The 24,442-nt window shown below is 39.8% G+C and overlaps 2 protein-coding genes across 2 annotated transcripts in view; one reads left to right on the forward strand and one right to left on the reverse strand.

Annotated features, from left to right (window-relative positions):
• Window positions 1–24,442, reverse strand: part of LOC135706452 (coiled-coil domain-containing protein 12) — an 86,168-nt gene that overhangs the window by 4,665 nt on the left and 57,061 nt on the right. The gene's annotated exons all lie outside the window — the stretch shown is intronic.
• LOC135706448 (zinc finger protein ZFP2-like) lies at window positions 512–2,856 on the forward strand. Its single transcript, XM_065228055.1, has 4 exons — window positions 512–600; window positions 676–1,926; window positions 1,991–2,342; window positions 2,405–2,856. Exons 1-4 carry the CDS (start codon window positions 590–592, stop codon window positions 2,816–2,818), a joined length of 2,028 nt encoding a protein of 675 aa, XP_065084127.1. The 5' UTR covers window positions 512–589; the 3' UTR covers window positions 2,819–2,856.

Here is a 24,442-nt window from a genome sequence, read left to right on the forward strand (position 1 = left end):
GGTCACCACTCGTTCCGACCAATTCTGCCGGTAATGGGTTGTCGGCTGCAATATCCGATGTAAAGGACCTAACGTCTCCAGGTAGTTAGTAGTCATGAAGTCAATTATTGAAGTAGTCAATTCATTCCAGATTTCGGCCTCTAATGAGCTAGATTATCCTTAACTATATATGAAGAAATGAGCAGATAACAGGGAGAGTCAACCAGGTCAATCCATCGGTTGTGTAATATAACGTTGTACGATGTACATCGATGTTGCGAACAAAATTACATCCATTGATGTAATATTGTATCTACTTTTGGCTATTACATAATTATTTCATACATCAGCTTGATCGATATTACATTTTTTTGCTGCGTGTGCGATGAGAGTTCTCGAAATAAACAAAAAATAAATAACTCCGATTGCTCCGATTGAACTCGGAAGCGCATCGCCCAATACTCTAACAGAGCTGTCAAAGCCGTCACAAATTTTTGCTTGGATATTTTGTTTTCGCTAATGATGGCTTGGCTTCTAAAACAAATTCTACTCTTCAAGTCGGATATTGATCATTAAATATTGGCTATTATTGGTCAAATAATCCGTAGCGATGCTGTGCAGGTTCGTATTGATTGAAGTTGATAAAAATCCACATTCAAATTAAACCCTTTCCGTTTTTTTTTCTTTCGTATCCAGGCAAGTGATTCCCGACAAGAAAAATGGGATCGAACAGATCTACATAGTCAAATCTGAGAATGAACCGGAATCGCAGAACACCGTCGATGCTCTGGCCGGTCCATCGATGGATCCGGAAGATGTCGACGTCAAACAGGAACCACCGAGTGACGATGAACAAGATTCGGCAGTGCCATCGGCAGCCAACCTTCATTTCAGCATGTTGGATGTCATCATAAAAGAGGAACCAGATGAATTGGACGAGAGTGGCAAAGCTTCGCCTGTGGCAAGTACAAGTTCGAAACGGGTTAAAACAGAGCCAGTGAAGCAGGAAGGTAAAGGTGGTGAATCCGATAGTACAAGTGATTCAGAGACAGAAGACTCCGGTTCCGATTGGTCGGAAAAAAATAAAAGCAAGACCGGAAGGAAATCAATTATCAATAAATCCAAAACCGATGATGATTCGTCGGACAGTAGTGGTGTGATGGACCCGGAACCTATTCCTCGAAAAGTGGAGGTTAAAAAAATCTACAACAAGCGTAAAAGATATCCGGAAGATCCACCGATTCGACAGAACGTAATCAAGCGTTTCGTATGTCATTACTGTTCCAAGAAATTTTCCACTCAGTATAATAGAGAACGTCATGAAAAAGTGCATGAAACAAATATGCCGCCCGAGCAGCGAATTCATAGAAAACAAAATTACTGCTACATTTGTAAGAAAGAGCATGAAACTAAGGACGAACTCCATAAACATCTCTGCGTTCACGCAGATATGATACCGTACATCTGTGCGGAGTGTGAAAACCCGATTAAGCTAAGTTCTGTCAGACTGCTCAACAAGCACATTCAATTACACCAACAAATTGAAACGGGCATTATCAAGTGTAGATTCTGTCCGGTACGATTCCACTCCCTTTCCGGATGTCAACAGCACGAGAAGGGTCACGTAGAAAAGGATAAACTAGAGGAAGCCGAAGCCAGAGCTGAAATCGAGAGCAAAAGGCTGAACATTAAAATCCTCATCGTAGATGGGCTGAAGCGTTACGAGTGTGAGTATTGTAAAAGATCCTATACCCTGTTGGCCACGCTTCGTAGACATGTAAATTCTCATACCAACGAGAAGGTTTACGTGTGCAAAACGTGCGGGAAAGTTTTCAACCATTCCACTTCTTTGACTTTACACGAGAAGGTCCACACGGACTTTGCACCGTACAAATGCGAAACATGCGGCAAAGGATTCAAGGAAGTCGTTCGTTTAATTGAGCACAGGTGAAGCTGATGGTAATTTAGCAGTTGCACCAAAAATCATTCACAAGCTCGATTGTTATTTCAGGCATATTCACACCGGGGATAAACCGTTTTCATGTCACTGTGGCTTATCATTCATCAAGAAGGGTGGCCTAACGAAACATCAGCGCAAGTGTGATATACCAGAAAATTTGGGATCTTGTGTGTGTCGATTTTGCCAAGTTTCATATCCTTCGTATTTGGAAATGATTCGGCATGTCCAAGAGGTTCACGCGCCGGACATGGAGGATACAATGTGTCGGTTTTGCCCGGTTAAGTTCAAAGACGCCGCCCAGTTGGCCACACACGAGCTACGTCATGAGCTACCCGGTGCAATTAAGTGCACTCAGTGCACTCGAATATTCAAAAATAAATTCAATTTGGACGTGCACATGCAGGTAGGTTCGCGGTTTATTTGTGACCGCACACATTTGAATGATAATAATGACTGATTTTCCAGACACACGAGTCTTCATTCATGTGCCATGTTTGTGGGAAAACGTTCCTACACAATGTTAATTTGCGAGTCCACAGGCGCGTTCACAGCGATAAGCGTCCACATGTGTGCGATCTTTGTTCGATGACGTTCAACTGCGCCGCAACGATGAGAAAGCATAAACTAACGCACTATAAGCCGGCTAGTAGAAATTACATCCCTGGATTGGTTGATAATACTGTAGTGGAAATAGAAGACGATGAAGAGGAAGAGGAGGAGGAGGAAGAAGAGGAAGAAGTGGATGAGGAGGATGAGGATGAGGAAGAAGAAGATGTTATGGAACTGGGCTCGAGCAATGTAGATCTTGATGGTAAACAACCTGGGCTAGTCTCTAACGATCTAGCAGCACTCCCGGGTGGAATGATGCAAGGTCCTTAAATGATAGACCGTACTGGAAGGTTGATGAAAGTAAGTAAGGCAAATTATAAACTAATCATATATGTATGGGTACCTAAAACCAATTTATAAACGGGAAAATAGTATACTGTCTACTGGCGGTGGTAATTTGTTCAAACTCGAAAGCCTTGTAACAAAGTCTCCTATTAAAAATGGGTTCTTCAACAGCTTTTTACCAAGAACAGTACATATGTACCTCACCTATTAGACAACATAGCGTTCAACATATACTAATGCTTCCCAACTGACAGCACAACATGTACGTTCAATTCTCTCAACATATTAATTTTCTGCTCTCGCGCAATCGAACACACGCTAATGTTGTGCTCCATCTCCACGCATACAGTCATGTGCACTGCACGACGAGCTTCGCTCCCGCTCTCTCACGCTTCCAATCACTCCAAACCAAACGAGAAAAGTATCGATCACACGCGTTCTCCGCTGCCGCCGCGGCGGTCGTAAATTGGTGGAGTGTGCCGTCCACACACTGCCAGTGTCGTGCTTCTACGCTCTGGCATATCAACCATGCTGATGCGGTGGTGCACAGTGGGTTGTTTGCGTGAAAATTTAAATGGGAGAATCTAGTGGCTTTTGTTGGGTTCAGACTCCGACGTGCAGTGCATCCGCAACGGCATCATCAACAAATCTGTAGTCTCCGATGTCATTAGCCTATGTTACCGAGCATCCGATGGCACAATTCGTCGGTAGAATTATCTGCTTTATTTCCTGTTCATATGGGACAGTTATGTTTTTATGGGTATTTCAGTGGCAATTATCTTGCTGACACTTTTGATTTCCATCAAATCACATACCAAGCTTATCCACGCGTTGAATGTTAAACAGCTAGTGGGGAAGTTGAGTTTAAACTGATGTAAATAACGAATTCACAAAATTTTCATTGCAGAACGTTGTCAGCAATGATAGTCGGGGAATACACGAATGGAAATATAACGGAGAAGGGAGAGAACAAAACAGAAAACGGCAGTCGGCTCAGGTCAGTTCGTCCGACCGAATTGTACCGACAGGAATGGAAAAGTGCGCGTGTTGAAATATTTCATCCCACGTGCCAGATATTCAAACGGTGCGAAACAAAACTGGAATTTGGGAATGAATCATTCATTAGAAATTTCTACTGGCTGCTGTACATAACTTTTACTGAGGTTTTATCAAAGATAACTTACAGCTTTATGTTATCTTTGGCTTTATGATCTTGATTGAACAAATCCGAATTTTGTAGCATAAAAAACCAAGCAGCTTTGGTGGTGGGCGTTGGCCAAATTTGGATTTTTCAGATATAATCCTAAATAGGACCTAGATTATTTAATACTCTAGTAACCTCAAGTCCGTGCTCTGTCACAATGTTTCATTGTGATTAATCAACACTCAAAGGGGTAAAATATCAAATTTGGGGTGAATTTGAAAGAAAGGGAACTTGGAGTGTAGAGCGCACTGCCCACTGGACGATTCTGAAGCCTGGCCAAGTGAGTGGGGTATGGGTTTATTTGATTGAACGTCATTTCCAATGTATATATTGATACATTCAAACCATTGGCATTTGAGATAAGACAGAGATAGGATGCGGAGGGCCCGCTTAGGGGAAGCGTAACCCATGTTATGGTTTCCATTTATTAAATCGTTCAGATAGGCTGGAAATGACAGGTTCATGGTGAGAAAATGTACCATATGGGGCCCGTTCACTGATCAAAATCAGATTCACATCGTCAGACCCTGCCCAAGAATAAGGGGATTGACGATGTCTTGTCAAGTTTTATTTTGAATTTGCGTTTTGTATTTAATACTCTAGTAAATCTCGCGTCCGTGCTCATTCACAACAGTGTGAGGTGTCAATGCTCACTGGGTCATATGTCTTAGACCAGTTCCAGATTAGTTTGCTATTAATATCTTCTGCATCGCAGTTCGCGATAGATTCCTAAATATGGGTTCTCTTTTCCGACCATAATAGTGTGAGGGAAGGGGGTGAGTTCTGGATCAACAATGGAAGGGGGCCCATCGGTTTTTGTGGGCAGACCGTCCAGAGCCCATTCCTCACAGATCGGGGGCTGCTCGCGCGGGCCAACACCGTCTTCGTGTAGGTGGAAGTTTTCCCTATCCGATGATGGTGTTGGTTTGCGTGGGTGGCCTTCGCTTTGTGAGTGGGGGGCTTTGGAGCGGTTTGTTTACGAATGCTGATGGGCCCTTTTCTATTGTTGATCCAGCGTTAAACGTTCGATATGAGAGCGACTAGGGCAAATAAATAGGGAAGACAACACCATGACCCAAATAAGTAACCAATGCATGCGGCTCACACTTAACTTGTTCTATTTCTTTCTTTCTTCCTATCATGTACTAATATTAACTGCCTGAGGACAAATGGGAACACGACCAGAAACCAGAAACGAACAAGAAAAGAAGAATTAAACTTGCACCGGCAAGAGGAAACAGACAGAAAGGATCATGCCGGTTGGAGACAGCCAATGTATACTGGACGAAGCTTGTATCTAGGAAAAGTCGTATGTGCAGGAAACCGTAAGTAGGATAAGAATCGTAAAAGGTGTGTGCTTACTTGATAAGATCCTAACTTTACTTTAAATACACGGTAGGAATCGAATATCCATTTATGATTAAGGTTTTGCCCATTTTTCAGTGGGAGTGGCAATACTCATTGATGAGTGATTTATCGTACCCATTTATTAGTAACTGTTAGCAGCTAATGATTAATTGATTTACCTATTTTAGAATTACCTATACTTCACATCAGAACCTCATTTCCTTCAATTACTACTCCGTCGCAGCACACACCTTATATGGATCGCTAACCTTTATTTAGTTTCAGCATTTTCGACATTATAATCAAAAGGTGAGTTTTAAAAGTATAATTACCATGCATAAGTTAATGTACCAGAACCTGGACGGACACGAGCCTACCCAGGGGAGGACCCGGATACGACCACCCATGTGTGTCTAGAGTATCGCACGAGCTGACGAGTGCAACGGGAAGGACAGTAGGTGTATAGACTAGGGGGTTGGTCCCTAGATAAGCCTTCTTAGCGGAAGGCACAGCCTATGCACTGAACAATTACAATTACAATTACAATTACAATTTCAGTGGCAATTATCTTGCTGACACTTTTGATTTCCATCAAATCACATACCAAGCTTATCCACGCGTTGAATGTAAAACAGCTAGTGGGGAAGTTGAGGGATGAATGTCCATGGTAAGGAAGTTTACCGTTTAAATCACCACAAAATGAATTGAAATTTTCTTAACCTCAATCTACCTTGCACCAACTCTCAAAACATAAACAACTATCAAAATATTGCTTGCAATGGATTATGAGTAAACTAGAAGATTCAATATATTTCTCAACCGATTCGAGTATGAATATGGCATTAAATCTGGTATTGAAAGTTGGTGCACAGGTAAAAAATGAGGTTACGCGACGCCACTGTATATATAGCCATCACAAGTGTTTAAGGTGTTTTCTTGTGGAGTTCTTTTCCTTATAAAATTTCGTAATTCCAAGAGCACAAATCTCAAGATTTATGAGGTTTAGTAATCTGTAAATTTCAGACATTGCTTGCTTTTCCGCTACAAACAACAAGTAGTAGTTTTGGCTACGTGCATTAGGGGTCATCCACAAATTATGTTAGGGTTTTTGAGTGATTATTAGATCCCCTCCTCCTTTGTAAGACAGTGAAAGATTTGAAGTTAAGTCCAATCCTCCCTAAAATCTTAGTAAGATTTTTTAAAAAAATCGTTAGGAACATGTTCATCAAAGTGTAGCACTTTTTCATACACTCATTTAATTTATATTAAGTTTTCTTGGCATAAAAACAGTTCAAATGAAATTATTTTCAAAAGATTTGGGCGTTTGCCAAATTTGGATTTTTCAGATATAATCCTTAAATGTTCAAGAGTATTTTTAATACTCTAGTAAATCTCACGTCCGTCCGTTCTCCATCACAACATTGTTATGTGTCAATGCTCAAAGCTTAAATTTGAGGGTGAATTTAAAATACAAGGAAATTTGAGTAGAGTGCACGTGTCCACTGTCTGACGCTAAGCCAGACCAAGTGTGAGTTATGGGTTTTTATTTTGCACTATTGCTTAGATTTAGAAATTAGTATGTGAAATTTTTGTTTGGCATTAAATTCTTTAGCATTATTTTTCGGTGAAGGGCTGTTCATTAACTACGTAGACGGGTGGAGGCGAACCAACCCAAGGCTGAAAGCCTCATTTATAAAGTTAAATAATAATAATAATAATAACTACGTAGACAGTTTTTTGGGATTCTTGCCCCCTCCCCCTGCGTACACAATTGTCCATACACATTTTTTTTTAATTTGTATGGGCCGTGGATAATTGCGAATCTTTTGGAATGCGACATCACACAGGCACTCATGCGACATCATACAGGAATCTCAGCAAACATTCAGATTCAGTTAAGCATTATTCGAGACTCAGTAATCAAATGTCACTTTTGCTGTGGTAAAAAAAACTAAGTGTGTACCTTTGATTTTCTTTTCTTTTTCCTAAATAAAGCTAAATTAATTAATTAATTTCTTTTCTTTAGATCAAGACGATGAAGTTTTGAAGAAGACAACGATATTAACTATCTGCACGCTGGATCAACATATAGCCATGCTAGAGGGATAGAACATCATTTTATTTTCATAAAAACAGAACTATCATAAGAGATTACCAGGAAAGTCCTTTGGGATATGGGATCGCGGAGAAGAATTGGAAGACCATGATCCACTCACGTTCTGGAATAATCATCACGAAAAGCGTCCACAAGAGAGTAGTGGTGGTCACATTGCCCCCGAGTAGCTGGGAACATCCTTAGGAGCGATCCGGGCGGAATTTTGAAAACGACACTCACGTACAGAATACCATTGGAAGACCGGCATATACCTGGAAACCTGTATGCTACAGGACGTGGAGAGGAACAAAATTCCCATTGAAATATGGCAGGATATAGCACAAGAAAGAAGCAAGTTCAAACAAAGCCCTAAAAATCTATATAGTAACATAGTGGAGTCGGAATTTGAGACTATCAGCGACTCTGACTGGGATAGTGAAACACCTAGTTCCTTCAGGACTTCTCCGGATTCAGTCATGAGGACCCCATCATGAGAGGAACAGATTCTGGCGAAGAAGTCGGTCCGAGACAACGACAATAACAACCCCCAAAGCAGGGGGGAGTCAACCGATGATATAGCAGAATTTCGTAGGTAAGTTCACACAATCGTTATATTCGCATGCTACCCAATAGATCCCTATTCAAATGTGTTAGGAGTGTCCTTTAAACCAACATGCAAAAAATGTTCATTATTCTCATATGACAAATTTAGAGCATTCTGCTTGATTTATTTATACTGTATCAACCAACTTTAGTAGGAAACAGTTATAAAAGATTGAAAGTTTAGTGATGTATGTAGGGTAAATGAAGGCTTCTGCAATACCTTATTCTATTATCGTCAGGGGGTAAACAACGTCCTTGAGAGCTCAATTTTGGCATGTGGATACATTGTGTTTCAGAGCATCTATTGGCCAAATTTGAGTGCTCTAGGACTTTGTTTACCCCCTGACGATAATAGGTTAAGGTATTGCCAGAGCCGATATTTCCCCAAATTGATATTTGTTGGCATGTCATGTGAAAAGAATAGTTATTGAATATTTCGGAAGCTGTAGCTATTGAAGTTGTGTTTATTATAAACCTCAAAAATTACTTTTTTTGCTTTGTATTTGTTTGAATTATAATCAATTTTCATTCATGTTTTAACCTAGATGCTCCAGCTACAAAAGTAACTTACCAACCTTAAATGTAATAAAAAAATGATCGTGATTCGTTTGAAAACAAACTGACAAACCATTCAGCATTCAGAAATTTAGAATCAAAATATTACTAAACTCAGCTTTGGACATTTCCCGTCACACCCATTTATTGTTTTAGAATAATAATTGCTGCAACAAGTTTAGTTAATTACATTGTGTGTGAATGTGTGTATTTTTCGAAAATACGATTGTTATTTTTTGATCTTGGTTCGAACCATAAATGACCGTGGTTCGTACTATCAGTTTCGTTGAATCACCTCTAGAATCGCTACACTCTGTTTACGTTCTGATTACCTCCTTCGCGCAAAAGTCGCATCAAAGTTTCCACGGAAAAATTGCTTGAAAACACATCAAAGAACATAAAAACGGGTCAGTTTCGCACGAAGTCGATGAAGAGATGACCAAAGCAAGCTTTAACAAAAATGGAAGATGCAGTTTTAAGTGCCTCCCTAAGCAGCAGCTGGCCGATTGGATTTGTGCGCAGTGTCCGGATGTCCCACAACCAAAAAGGAGGTACTTGAAGCGGCTTCCGAACTTGCATCCTTTCAAGGCAGCACTTTCAAAAGAGGAATACCATCGACAGGATGGCTGAACAAGTTTTGACGGAGACATCCTGAAATCTCAAAGCGGACACCAGAAGCACTTGGAAGAGCATCCGCGGGGTTGACCGCTGACCGACTTGAACGATATTTTGAGTACGTTTATAGCCAGTTTGAGCAAGGACAAATGTTGTACCATACTGGATCGGCCAGCTTCCAGTTATGAATCCATTGCCAATGCCAAATAAAGTGTACGCACGAAAAGGGGCGAAGGTTGTTTACAACGTTGAGCGTGGCAAGCCGAAAGAAAACATTACTTGTACCTATGCTGTTGCTGCAGATGGGAGTTACATTCCGCCACTGATCACATTTAAAGATTCGTTCAGTAATTTTGTTGCTGCTGCAACTGCTTCTGGGTCTGTTGGTGCCAACTTTGGATTTAACCAGACGCAATCCTGTTGGATGAAAGGAGACGCTTTTTATTTCTTTGTCACGCAGCATTTGAACCCTCGTTGGATTGAAATGGGAATTCAGCGTCTAATTGTGCTCGTCGTGGATGGGTACTCTGGTCACCATTCATTGAAGCTGTATAAGTGGTGCTACGAGAATGGCGTCAAGCTACTGGTGCTGTATCCCGATTCAACCCACATTCTCCAAGTACTAGATGTTGCTGTGTTTGGTCCGCGAGAAAGCAAAATACACACTTCGAGAACATGGATAGATCTCGTTTAACAAAAAACATCTTGCAGCACCCCTCAATCGACTAGCTTTGGTTATCAGCTGTTATCTGTAGAAAGTTACCAACGTCAACAGTTGCCGAACAATTCGTTTGAATTCGATTCCGACTGGGAGAATGTAGCGTCAAGCATCACGACAAGTGATTCTGTTTGCCACAAACTAAGAAACTTTTATCCAAAGCTCGCGAATCGATTGATAAACTTCGGATTCATCTCAAGGTTAACGATCCATCGAAACTGGTAAATGTACTTATTATGAAACAGCAACTAAATATCATTGATCCAGTTGTGATCGAAGCTTCTCCTCCCTTGCCTCGTACATCTTCGGATATTTTGAGCTTGCCAAAGGTTGTGAGCAAAAACACTCGTTCACGAAAAGGCTTAAAGGTGTCTTATGGAGTAATGTCTGACGTCGAGATTATCAAGAAAATAGAGCAACGAGAGATGGATGACCAGAAGGCTGCTGAAGACCGTGAAGCTGATGAGATTGCCCGAACTAAGCGCGAAAAAATAATCCGTGAAGCTAAGGAAGAGCTATCATTGGAATCTGAGCGAATCAAATCGACTCGGGATCGACTCAAGCAGCTGGAAATCGAAGCAACTACAGAGAGAAAAACAATCTCTGCGAAACGAAAGCTCCAGAATGAAACCAAAAAAAAACTAAAACAAAGCAACTAGTTGCTCCTGACACACAGATTTCACGTGTCCCGAAAAAGCGAATTAGAATTGCTAGTTTGGAACAATTGATTATTCTTTTACTATGAAAGTGCAATCAACATTAACTATTCCAAACCCTATCCGAATGTATCATATTTTATTGCATATTGTACCATTTTATACATTCATACATTGAGTTGATTTTCCACCTTAAAAATAAACATTTAACTTGATTAAACAATACATTGGATTTCAAATCCAACTCACGCAACAACGCCCACCAAAAAAGAAGAATCAGAATAGTATACAGACTAGTTACGTTACAACGATATGTACAATGAAGTCTGAATTTATCGTGTTTGAAACAGTCTGATCACGAACTAAATTAAATTTACACGTTTATGAGAAAGTTTGAACATACTGAGAGGTAAGCACATATCATCGGTAAGAGACGTGTGTGTGAGAAAATTTGCGAAAAAATCTAAGGGCACCGGAGGGATTCGAACTCACAATTCCCATTCAGTACACGGGTGCATTGCCAATTAAACAACGGTGGACCTATGGTCTACGGATGTATTTGGCTAATTACATTTGAGTTTCGAATCCATTTCCCACCCTAGTCTTTTTGCGCAAGCGTTCTCTGATACACAACAATCGTCTATTATCGACGATATGTGCTTGTACCGCAACCACTCAGTATCAGTCGATGTGAACGATGTTGTATAGTCATTTTAGACAAGGGTTTGTTAGATTTAATATTAATAAAAAAAAAATCAATTTAAGAACAAGCATTTCCAAAATTATTACATCGTTCGCCGGAGATGAACCAGTGTCTGGCTGAAAATCTCCTTAATAAAGACAACCAACCAACCAACCAACCTATTACATCGTTTTTCATTTTGAGTATCAATATACCTATATTAAAAGTTTTGATCATAAAAATATTTTTTTATTCAAAATTAAATGGTCTTTACATATCTTAGCTATAATATTATACCAATTGAAGTCCAGTGCAATGCGATACCGATAGATTCGGTCCCCCTCGTTGACCATCGATATCTAGTACTCTTGCATAGCTTGGTAGATTTAGTCATCGCTGGTCAAAGCACTGGAAGGAGAAGATTTGGAAGTTGACATCGGTGTCTAGAGATCTGTCGCAGTGTAGTTGGAAACATACGGATGCAGCAATGTTTCGTTGTGAGGATGTCACGGATCGTTTGGCAGGATTGCAAGCCACAGCTGTTAATTTCGTGACCTTGTCAATGATAAAACAAACTCAAAATCAACTCTACATACCACCTGTATTAGAAATAACAAAACTAAAACCTACCTTACATTTCCTGCTGAAGCGTTACAATTGACTGCTGATGCAAAGCCACACCAGAGGCAACTAGATCCCATTCCTCGATCACCGATAAACATATAATTTTATAAATATTAAATGATTAAAATGGAATATGCCATAATTGAACCGCAATTAAATTTCTCCCACAGCTACTTACCAATGTACTCCTGGTGGTTTTGGCATTTCGTACCACGTCTAGGCACCGGAACCTAGTCCCACATCCAGGAAGCGTTCCACTGGCCAGTACTCCTTGCTATTTTTGTATCCCAGAGGAGTCCATAATGCTGCTGCCTAGTGCTATCTTCCTTGCACTCACTTTGGAACACTCAAATACTCCAAGTCTGGGTTCCATTTGGAGAACCCTCACTTCGATTAGAATTATGATTAAACCAAATGGCTAAATGCATGGCTCAGAAATCCCACTTCATAATAGAAATTTACCAAAAATTACAAGTGGACTTCTATCCGCGTATGATGAATTTCGATGGAAACAATTTAATTTTTGAATTTGTGCCCAATTGAAACCATACCCCACCCCACCGTGCAGCATAGGCTATAATGCATTTAGCATAGAAAGGAAAGAAAAATCCATGTTCTGCCAATTACGGGACCTACACGACCACATCGCCGTTGCAGCATCGATTGAGATGCGAGAAAGAAGGACCCGCGCTTGTATTTGTTATGCTAACTCTCACAACATATTCTCGTCCATGGATGGAGGTTCGCTTTGCTCTCTCGACTCCCTATCTCGCCGTATCAGCCAGACGACCATCGCGTGCGCCAATGTGTGTATAGGCAAATAATGCTGTCAGATACCAACCAACCAGTCGGCCATCGAAGCAAGGAGCGAAGAAATTCCCGTTCTCAGTCGAGTTGGGAACGTCGTCGTTAGTGAACGTGCTGCAGTTTTGTGGCCCGCGTGCTTTACATACCCTTAGTCAGAGAAGGTAACAGAGAAGAAGAGTGTGAGCTTTGAGTAGAAGGGTGGCGAGCATAATAACATACCACCCTACACCACACACGTTCGCTCGCTGCACCCATTCCGATTGTCATGACTCCTTCGCCGGAATAGGAGCAGAAAAAGAAGAAGTACAAGGATCGTGCTTGCGAGTGACATCCTGAGCCGTTCGGGAAATGTTCAACGAAGAAGAGCGGTGTTATCTCTAGGATTAGAAGGAACCAGAGGCGCAAGGATAACGGTTCTAAGGCTCAAAGTGTAGTAACATCAATCCATTCGTGTGTTTGTGTGAGGTTGGGCGGTGAAGGCAACATACATGGTAATACCTACACGAAAAACGAGCTGCTGCCGTCGTGAATAAAGTGATTAAAGATTCAGATGTTTGGAAGAGAGTGAAATAATTTCCAGTTTAGTGGTGAGAAGGAAAGGCGAGCAAAGTGTCAGAAGAAAGCAGCAAGAAAGTAGAAGGGTAGTGAAGTACTACGCCTGGCTGGGAGGTGTAGAAGGGGTGTGAGGCAGTAGTAAGGCTCCGAGGCCACCTTCGTTGCGTGTGTTTGAAGCAGGAGAAGTTGGTGACAGCAATAGCATAAATATGCTGAAAGTTGGCAGAATGATACTGCCTATCGATAGCACTGTAGGCTTACGCCAGGTGGCTAATTCGGTGGAAAATTGAGTGAGAAGAACGAATCGGTAGTAGTAGAGGCGCCAGCGCGTCACGCGACGTAATCTATGTGGGTGGGATTCCACCGAGAGGAGACGCGACCAAACTTCTAATGTCCTAGAAGTCGATGGAAAACCTTGGGGAAATGGGCTGGGCTATTACAGCCTATCCTGGCCAGCAACGATGGTACTGATAGATCGATTCGCTGTCGGGAAATTATACCCCATTAGTGGTATCAAATGACTGACCCTTCGGAGGATATTGATTGCAAGTCGTAGAAGAAATTATCGAGCAAAAATTCCGCAGCAAATCTGGCTCCGGTAGTGTGCAGCTTGTATGTTACAGTACCTCTGGTGTACCGAAAACGAGAAAGCGAATCGAGAGCGAGAGTCGAGTGAGAAGCAAAGGCAGCACAAAAAAAATCGATAAAAACAATTCGCTTCTCATCAAAAATACATTTTCACATAAGGAGAGCAGAAGTAGTACCTTTTCTTGCGAGGGGTGTTTCCAGTCGCTCTTGGTCTTGGAAGCGCCATTCGCTTTCTGACTTTTTTTTTTTACCTTGCCATCCTGCCTCCGGAAGATTGCGCTAGCTGACAGCAAACACACAGCCGAGGCAGCCCAAAAAGCGTGAGGAGACATCAGTATCAGAAGGACACCCTCCTCCGTGAAGCGGTGAGCGAGAGAAACACGAAATTCGAGCGCACGAGAACTTACACCAAATTGGGAGCAAAACATGGATTTCCGGATTACGCTACTGCTAATTATCGGTAAATATTTCAAAGAAATGTGTGTGTTTTTTTCCGTTGCAGCGGGTTGACCTAAAACGGCTTCTACCACAGAGTTAGAAGTTGGTGCCGATAGATTAGATACGGTTAGTGCTGATGCTAAACGAGTGGATAATTCTTTCCGGTCTAATTGTTGGTAATCTCATCGACACTTTTCTTCCCATTCATGTAGGCACGGGTTTAATACTATAAATGTCTATATACAATTCAGTACGGGTGCAAATGCGAGAGAAGGAACGTGCGGAACTATTTTTGTACGTATAAACATAGTGGTTTGTTATGCAATACGGCAGCTGAAGAGTGTACAACTGTGGGACGTTCATATCCCAGCGCAACGCAGCCAGTTGCAGTGGCGTTTGTTTGACGTATTAATTAATGGTTATTTTGAACTGTTGACTAGTCGAATGCTTTCCATGAAAGCAATGTCTGACTGACCATCAGCGCAAAAAGGCTTTTATTTATGTAGCGGCATATCTTCTGCTTTTCTGATATGTTAAGGATTTCCCATAACTGGCACCAAACTGAATTTTACCAACTAGCTTTAAAATGCAAAAATGCTTTGGAATCGGTCCTCTGCATTTGCTTATGACCGGATCGTGGACCGATGAGCACGTGTTTTGAGAACAAAATATGTCAAACCCATTTTTTAATGCATCACTTATATCATAATTATTCAGAACAATTCAGGCACAGGATCACATTTTCTTCACCCGGACATGCTCGGGATGTCCCAGGGTGCGATCTGAATCATACTTGAACCTACACAACCAATCACATAAGAATTCAATAGTAAAATCATTGGATCAGATTTCACCGTGAATGGATAAATTCAGGGTGTTTTTTCAGTGCTGCCTACCTACGTAGCATTTTTAGTTTTACATTGCAAGTTTGCCGCTACACGTTTTACCGGAGGGATCATGTTCGGAGTGTTAAAAACTACAGTATTTAAAAAAAAACTATTATTTTTACCATCTAAAAGGTAGGTTGAGTTAGCTTAACTAAAGTAAAGAAAATTCATTTTTCACCATCAAACTAAATCGACCGGTAAATTTGCATCTACATGTTTTAGAAGAAAATACAGTCATCCCAGTATTATGGGAGAGCTAGTCACTATTATGGGTTAGTCAGTTTTGCGTGTTAATCGAATGGAAGTGGCTCATAATTGTGGGTGACCCATAATACTGGGGTGACTGTATATGAGAATTTTCATCGAAGAACTGATGTAATATGTGTGTGTTCTGCTTACCCCACTGTATGAGGCAAGATGAAAATATTTGATTCGCATAAAAAAGTAAGTTTTTTTTTGATCTGAACTATAACTTTATAGTGATAGAAAACGCTTTTACGAAACTTTTTGTGCGACGACATTTGGTATATGTTACTATATGATTTATTTCCAGAGAGCCTCAAAGTTCAACTTTGAAAAAACCGTTTCAGCTTGCCCCGGTGTACCTTAACCAAAATCAGTTTTTACGGCTTAATAATTAGCTGGAGATCATTTGAATACTTCCCGATCAACGTGCCATTCTGGAAGAATACCCGAGGGATGCAATTTGAATCTTCGAACAGGTTATTTTGACAATAAGACCTGATCAACCTATAGGCTTTAAAAATATCCAAAGGAATCAATTGCAATTCTCGATCAACTGGAGATACTTCCTGATCAACCTGCCGTCTTAGGGGAATATCAGAGTACTCCAATTGAACTTTTGGAATGATTAAGAACCTCAGAATCTTGAGTCTTGAAAAATTAACCATGAATATATTTCATATTATTACCATATTTAAAAAAAAATCAATAATCAATTTAGCTAGAATTTCTGGAGACGTCATTTAAATGTTCGAACAGTGGAAAATCTTCAAAATGATTGATCAACCTGAAGAAGGGGAAATGTTGGCTTCGGCAATACCTTAACCTATTATCGTCAGGGGGTAAACAACGTCGTTGGGAGTTCAATTTTGGCATGTGGATACATTGTGTTTCAGAGCATCTATTGGCAAAATTTGAGTGCTCTAGGACTTTGTTTACCCCCTGACGATAATAGGTTAAGGTATTGCCGAAGCCAACATTCCCCCTATTGAAACAATATTCAGAGAAATTTTATTGAAATATTCTTAGCTGGAGATCCTTCAATTATTCTCTGATTAACAATATTCGGAATTTTGACAAGATCGTCAGAACTTAATCAGCTATTTAATTTTTCAAGAGTTCTAAAACATTCAGAGGACCTAAGCTATATCTTATTGAAAATACGTGAACTCAACTCTAAATTCTATAAAGTTTCCATGAACTCAAACAAAGCTCCCTGAACTTCTATTGCAATCCATCCGAACTTATCCGAAGTTTTCTGAGTCTCTATAAAGCATCCTGAATGTATGAGAAGTTCTGCGAAAATCTAGAAAGTTGTGTCTGAACTTCTACGATTTGTTCATAGCTAACACAAACTACAACTGATGTTCTACAAAGATTTTTGAACTTGTACGTATTTCCTATAACTCATACATTGTTCCCTGTACAATCAATCCCTGAACTTCTCCCAAGAGCCGTAATTATTTTTTTTTGTCTTAGCTTTCTTAATTTGAACATGATTTAAGAACGTCCATGACCAATTCCATACATCTAGGAAAACTCTTAACCTTTCTACAAATTTTTCTAATGGTATGTTTACGCTTATGCTAGTTAACTAGCTTAGAGATGAACTAGCCTAAGGCTAAAAATCTCTTAAATAAAGAATTTAAAAAAAAAAATAAAAAGTTAACTAGCTCAACCAGGTCAACCAACTAGCATGAATTTCAGTTGCTCCTGAAATCTCATGCTGGTAGATGCTGATGCTCTTTTCACATTATGCTGACACACAGTTGACCAGCTCCAGGCCATATAGGATGAAAACATAAAAATGTAAAGGCCGGCGCACAATAGATACGTTTTAAGGTTTTTTGACAGTTAGCCCATGCATTATCTGTCAAAAAACCCGAAAACGTATCTATTGTGCGCTGGCCTTAAGACTCGACCCTCTCCGATTTGCATGAAACTTTGAATAATTATGTGTTATGGGCAATCATTCAATTCGGCCACTTAAGATCTTGTATTTTTTTTTAAATGGTGTCCTTGACATTTATCAATATTTTTTTTTCCTTGATTTGTTTTCCGTCGTGGGCTTAAGAAGCTTCTTTTAGTTAAACTTAACATTCTGCTAAAGTTATAACATTTTTCAAAATTTACACTGAATAATCATGATTGATTTTCCCAGCATTGGGTCGGCCAAATGTTGGAATGAAAGTTATGGTAGAACCCTTGTTCAATACCCAACGGGCTTCAGTTGAGAAAATTATGTGGAAAATGCAATTTGCAAATTAAAAAAATAACTTACAACAGTGAAACATATTACTGTGGGGTGACCCAAACTTTTGATTGTAAATTAAATATTTTTCACAAAAATGGCCTATTGGGTATAGAAAAAGGGTTCTGCTACAACTCTCGTTTTCCAGATCACTATTTTATTTTTACGGATAGTCTCAGTTCTGTCGAGGCTATTCGCTCCGTGAGACCGGTAAAGTACTCCTCGTATTTTCTCATGAAAATACGAGAGCTTTTAAGTGCTTTATCTTTAAGATCTTTTGTCATCACCTTGGCATGGGCCCATCTCATTGCTCGATTCCGGGCAATGAGATGGCGGACTCGCTTGCTAAGGTGGGCGCTATGGAAGGCGATATTTACGATCGACACGATGAATTTTTCTTCATTTATCGTCAGCTGGCAGAATAAATGGAGTGATGGGAGTTTGGGACGATGGCTACATTTGATCATCCCTAAGGTGTCGAAGAGTCCTCGGTTCAAGGGGTTGGATGTGGGTCGAGACTTCATTCGTATGATGTCTCGCCTCATGTCCAATCACTACTCGTTAAACGCTCATTTGTTCCGTGTTGGGCTGGTGGATAGCAATCTCTGTGAATGTGGACAAGGTTATCAGGATGCAGATCACATTATTTGGTCTTGTGCTGAGCATCGTGGAGTCAGATCTGAGCTGTTCGAGGTAGACAACCTATTGTTATAGTTCGTGATATTTTGGGTAGACGCGATCTGGAGTTTATGAAACTCATATATGTTTTCGTGAAGAATATGAACCTTAGATTGTAAGTTTGACTAACCTTGTGTTTAGTTTGTACTTTGTTCGTGTGTTTTTTTGTAATGTTTATTTCTGTAAAAAATGTACAATCACACTGCTGATACCAAATTGAATAGGAATAATGAAATGTTTGTATCGTACAATGTTTAAGGAAAAATGAAATATTTGTATCGTACCTCCTTCTCACTCTCCCCATCCATAAAACTGTAAATCTCTACTAACCTCGAGACGACCGAGAGTAATCGGTTCAATTCCTTTAACTCTAGATTTAAGTAAGAACATTAGTTATGTTAAACGCAAATGAGAACTTGGCTCTGTAAAGTTTATTCGATTGAGCCTGTACAAATATATTAATATAAAAAAAACTATTCTCCTTTCAAAATTTGGCCAACTTAATTCTGAGAAAATCAGACATAATTCTTCAGAGTACATTTTGAAAAATGTTATGACTTTGGTGAATTTTTAGTATCTTCTTCTTCTTCTTCTTCTTCTTCTTCTTCTTCTTCTTCTTCTTCTTCTTCGCATTTCAAGCTTAGTGCATATCGTATATTAGCTTATAGCGTGCTCTCAACTTAGTGTTCTAGATGCACTTCCACAGTTATTAATTGAGATCTTTCGATGCCTGTACCATTTTTGCATTGGTATAATTGTGTGGCAAGTTCAATCATACTTCTATGCCCAGGGAAGTCGAGAAATTTTCCGTCTGCGTGGGCGTGCCTTAAGTTCTTAGAAATCATCGATAGAAGTCATTGTTTACAAAAGCTGTTACGCCCTAATTCCAGCTCTATCTAGATTTATCAAATAATACCGAACAAATCGGCATTTTAGTATTTAAAGTAGCTAACATCATGGGAAATCTTTGAAATTTGAGCTCCACAAATAGTAGCAGTGGGAGAATTTCTCACATGTGTAAAGCCTTGCCCATATATCTGAGCCACCCAATGTTTCCCATTCGCAAAAGGAAGCCCTTTTTTCGGCTGTCTCTCTCTCTCTTTCTCTCTCTGACGTCGTCGACGGCGTCCAGAAGCTTGTTTTAAGCGGCCATGAACCAGGAAGCAGACTGGTGGCGTACGAAGTTTGTTGGCCCGAGCCATTATGCACGCGGCCGTGGCAGAATTGGGATGGGAGGGTCACACTGCTGCCAGGCAGGTTCGTTCGCAACGAAGGCAGCTAAGACACAGTGGTGCATAAATTGCAACTGCACACTACTGTCGACATCCTGGCGCGCGCGCTCGTGAGTGTGAAAGGCAGAAAAGACATGGCAACTCCGGTGGAAAACCGGAACACCGAGCTACAGATATAGGTATTGCAGGTCGGTGTATATGCAGATATCTAGTGGCAATTTGGGAAAAATAGCTCCAGGGCGAGAATGGAAGGCATACATTTAGAAGTTTGAATAATTGAGAAGCGGTAGTTGCTTAGTTTAGGTAATCATTTCTCGATTTGTGACGTGATTCCCGAGGGAAAATGAAGCGGTGCAATCGAGCATCAGATGGCTGTGACAGGTACAACACTTTTCTCGGAGCCAAAGATTCTCGGTGATATAAAACACGGTACAGAACGAGTGCAGTTTTTGTGCTCCGGGATGCTTTTCGTATCGATCGAAAGCGTTGGGCTGTGTATAGTTTGCACTTCCTGGCTTTGACTAGCAAATGAGAGTTTCTATCGTAACAAACTTGGCAACGGTTATCAGCAGTAGAGAGCTTCGCTTATTTTTGGGGGGAAAGTGATTTGGAAGTGTGCCAATTTGTAGCTTTTCCGCACTCTTATAACCATCGTGAGATGGAAACGCGTGGTTTTCCATGAATTGAGCAATAAATTCGAAATGTTAAGGGTCTTATTACCGCAAAGTTTGTCTTCGTTGGGCACAGTTTATGATCGTTGAGGAATGCGATAAAAATGCGTGTGTGTGTGTGAGTCGGAAATGGCAAGGTGATTATGATCCTTCCTTGCGGTACGGAAATTGCTTCCACATATCGCAGCGTCTCTTCTTAGTGGTTAATAAAAATGGGAATATAGCTCTGCGGTATAGATCGATACACGCTTTAATGGTTTCATCTTGCGTGTGTTGAAAATTGGCTGCAAATTCTACAGAATTCGGTCGCTCAAGTTTCCACGAATCTGTTATCAAATAAACACTTTCAGCTCAGCGGTGCTCAAATCGCTGGAATATTCTTTCGAGTACACCCTAATTGGGTCTTATTGGAAAAAGGTACCAAACTTGCAAACTTCCAGATAGAAATCCCATTATCAACCCTGCCAGGAAGGTCAAAAAAGGAAATGAAAATCGCTTTATTAACTTCCAAATTAATGTCCATCGTCTCACTTGCCGAAGCTTTCAGGTACAGCAATCGCGTGGGACGGGTTAACAGCGTCAACGGACAACGAACGACATCAAGTAACAGAAACCTTAATAATCCCTTTTGCCTGTTCTCGCAGCGGACGCGACTGCTCGTCTAGCAAACCCTTTTAACTCCTTACCGATGAAAATCGTTTTCCGCATAGCAGCGTAGTATCGCAGCATCACATACCGGCTGGTGGATCGGATTGTTGTCCTTTTTACCATGCTTGCTGGCGCGTCCCACTAACAGTGGAGGTTTTAAGCCGCGCCTTGATGCCTTGGAACGTGTGAAAGTTTTTAATAATCCTCATTAGGACGAGCGAAAGCACTGCTGCTACTACAGCCATGACGTAGTCGTGTTTATGTTTACCGGTTTACGGCCGGTGGGTGGGTGATTCTAAGAGTGGTATATTCGAACGGATGTGTCGGGAAGCATCGTCATCTGCCGTAGCAATATAGGTGTTAGCTTGCTAATTAAAAGTAGTGCTCAGGTTTCAGAATGTGAGCGTCATCGGATGCTATATCGAAGCAATGCGTCTACCATCAGGTCTAATCAGAAGGGGTTGTCCAAGGGGAATTTAACGATAGGGTGTCTGACGCCTTATAAAGATTCGAAATTATTTGTGGCTAAAACATCTTCAGTGGAAAAATGACACAAGTAAATTTCAATGCTGAAAGTATATTCAGTTAAAGAGGTCAATCTTAGCGATAAAGTTTTTCATCCCACAATTAAGGGTCAGCTAATAGTTATGAATCAGTAGCCAATTGGAAGCAATCTATAGCCGTGGAGTGATGATTTAAAAGTTAAAAAAAAAAATGTTATTTTCGAGACACTTAGGAAAATCTATTTGCGTAACTTTTTTTAAGACCCAGACCTCATGTTTTCAAAGCTCCAGAATTTACTGAGAAATAGAGTTAGTGTTTAAGGTCACTAAGGCAAACGCTGTCGGACTGAATTTTAGATAAAAATGGTTAACCGTGAGCGATTGAATAATTAAATAATTTAAGAAGTCTTTAAGAATCAAGAAAATATGTTATCGCTGGACTCTGGGGCTTTGCAATTTGTTAAGAGATTTAACTTATGCCATTGGTTAGGAGAAATTCTTCCTGGCTTGCGTGGTTGAGTTTCGGTAGATTTAGAAGAATAAACCGGGAATGGATTTTTTTTTTCAAACACTGAAATTGCAATTTCTTAGATCTCAGATTTTGCCCCGAAACATTATCAAGGATTTGGGACTTGGAATTTTTTTATAGGGTTCTAAAACTTTAAAATATGTTTTATATAATTCTTCCGAGAGTATCTATCGAATTTTGGAAAGAATTTAAGAGGAATTAAACTGTTAATTTCAAGAAATGCTCTGGTGGATTTTAAAGGAAGATCTAAGGGAGATCTGACTTCAATATCAAGCTATTTTTGAGCTAAAGTCCTATGAAATTCTGAGATGATTTACAACGAATGCCTTTGGAGAAGAAAGGAAGTTCTGAAGATTTCGAGATACCTATTTAGAAAAATCTATTTGCATTGCTTTTTTTAAGTTCGACGCATTTTATGTTTTAAAGCTTCAGAATTTATTGAGTTACAGAATTTTGGATTGTCTTAAGGCCATTAGGAACGCTATCGGACTGAATAGGTCATTAAAACAAATTGTAAAAGGTGAGAGATTGAAAAAAGAAATTGTTTTGGAAATCTTAAACTTGATACAAATGAGATTTAGAGAAAATTTATTGAAGTTTCCGTAGTCTGTACTAGTGCTGTGACGATATCGATAATTCCGATATTATCGATAAATATTGGGCCTAAATTATCGATGCGATAACCGATATTTAAAAATCCAATATCAACGATAATCAAAATTCGATATCGGTAAGATGTTCTATTCATCGGTTCTATCATTGGTGGTTCTATCTCCAGTTGAAGGATCTGGAAGAATTTGTTCGCGACGAGCCAATGAGAAAGATTTCTACCGCTAATTTGGTATGGAGTAATCACGAGGGAATGGTTCAACGCAATAATAACCGAAGTGGGCGGCTCACCTCGTACAGAAATTGATATGTATACAATAGGTACACGAGGAGTGGTGTCGAACTAATGACATGTGATATTTTTCGGTACTTATCAAACTTAGGACAAGTAAGAAGAGTACGTTTCCATGTTTGTTCCAGGTGGCTCTGAAACATCTGTCAAATATTACAACCTCGGTCCCTTGGGAGCGTTTGTTTTCGAAACACGGCGTATTTTGAGCGATGTAGCCTCAAAAAGTAGACAGTTTGTTTGTTAGTGTAATGTCGATGTTTTTGATTTTCCAAATGCATTGTGATGTTGGAAGAGAATTAAATATGATACTCATAATCCGATATCGAAATGATATCGATGTTTTCAGAGACCGATATCGATATTATCGATAAATACGTCCTCGTCACAGCACTAGTCTGTACTAAGAGGAATCATAATAATCCATGATGCTGAATCATTGACAATTATTTTGACTGACATTTTTGTTATTGAGATTTGTAATTTATAAAAAAATTCATCATCAGAATCAGAACAAAAAAACTGGATTTTCAACAATCGAAAACTATAATCGAGAGACTATACAAACTTTCCAAGATCCTAGATTTGCACAAAAAAAAAAGGTTTAAAAGCCCTGCAAAATGTTCAAGTCTCTGGGAATTGGAAGAATTTATTTTTTTAGAAGAATTTCCGGGAAGCTTAACAAAAATTGTATGACAATTCTGAGCAGAATTCCAAGTTAAATCTGAGTTTGACATAATGGGAGTTGCGAAAAGAATTGCATGGTACTTTTAATTAGAAACCCATAACAAAATTTCGAATTTGTTTTAGTTCAGTTTCGGTTTTCATATATTTTTTCCAAAGTCTGGCATATTCAATATTTCCCTCTAAGGCTTGGCTTGGAGTAGGAACGAAAATTGAATTTGTAGTATTTGTGAGTATCTAAGCAGTACAATTAGTAAGTCTTATTTTTGCTAAAGACTCGCTCTGTTTCATTAATTGATTCTGAAATTATGGCCTTATAATTTGACCGTATATTATGGCTTATCGGATGGTTCTCCCATCGAATTTCCGGGTTTTTTTTTTCTGGTTTTCCTGGCTACTTTTCAAATTTCCTGGTATTTCACGGTTTTCCTAGTTCGCTGGGCACGCTGATAGTATTAAAGTAAAATGAAATAGTTCGCGAAGAGCCTTGCAAAAACTACCTAAAAATAAAAAAAATTCCACTGAGATAAAATTAAATTAAAACAGGGGATCAAATATGTCCACTCTACCCTACAATTTGCTCATTATAAAAATAAAAAAATAAAAAACAAATAATGAAAAGCGACCACATGATACGAGAGCAGGGCGAATTAATTGGCAAAATGTTTGGTCTACTTGTGAGTAAATAACTTTTCAAGTGCACTAAACGTTCGGTAGCTGCAAAATGTTTACTTTTCACCATAGCGAGTGGCAGTCGCTAACTGGAATGCATTTTGTATTTACAGTGCATCGATGAGCATCTGACTGTTCTTGACATTCTGATATTGCACAACTTTGACAGATAAGCGACCTTTAACTGACGGGATTTAAGTTAAACTAATTTCCCTTAGCTAACCTT

This window comes from Ochlerotatus camptorhynchus, unplaced genomic scaffold, assembly GCF_037179485.1.
Source record: "Ochlerotatus camptorhynchus isolate MF236.1 unplaced genomic scaffold, CSIRO-AGI_Acam_v1.1 ptg000278l, whole genome shotgun sequence".
Classification (NCBI taxonomy): domain Eukaryota; kingdom Metazoa; phylum Arthropoda; class Insecta; order Diptera; family Culicidae; genus Ochlerotatus; species Ochlerotatus camptorhynchus.

Excerpts from the sequence above, each read along its gene's own strand:
- LOC135706448 (XM_065228055.1), top strand. Across the intron at positions 1,927-1,990 it reads GTTCGTTTAATTGAGCACAG|GCATATTCACACCGGGGATA; the intron begins GTGAAGCTGATG and ends TTGTTATTTCAG. Across the intron at positions 2,343-2,404 it reads ATTTGGACGTGCACATGCAG|ACACACGAGTCTTCATTCAT; the intron begins GTAGGTTCGCGG and ends CTGATTTTCCAG.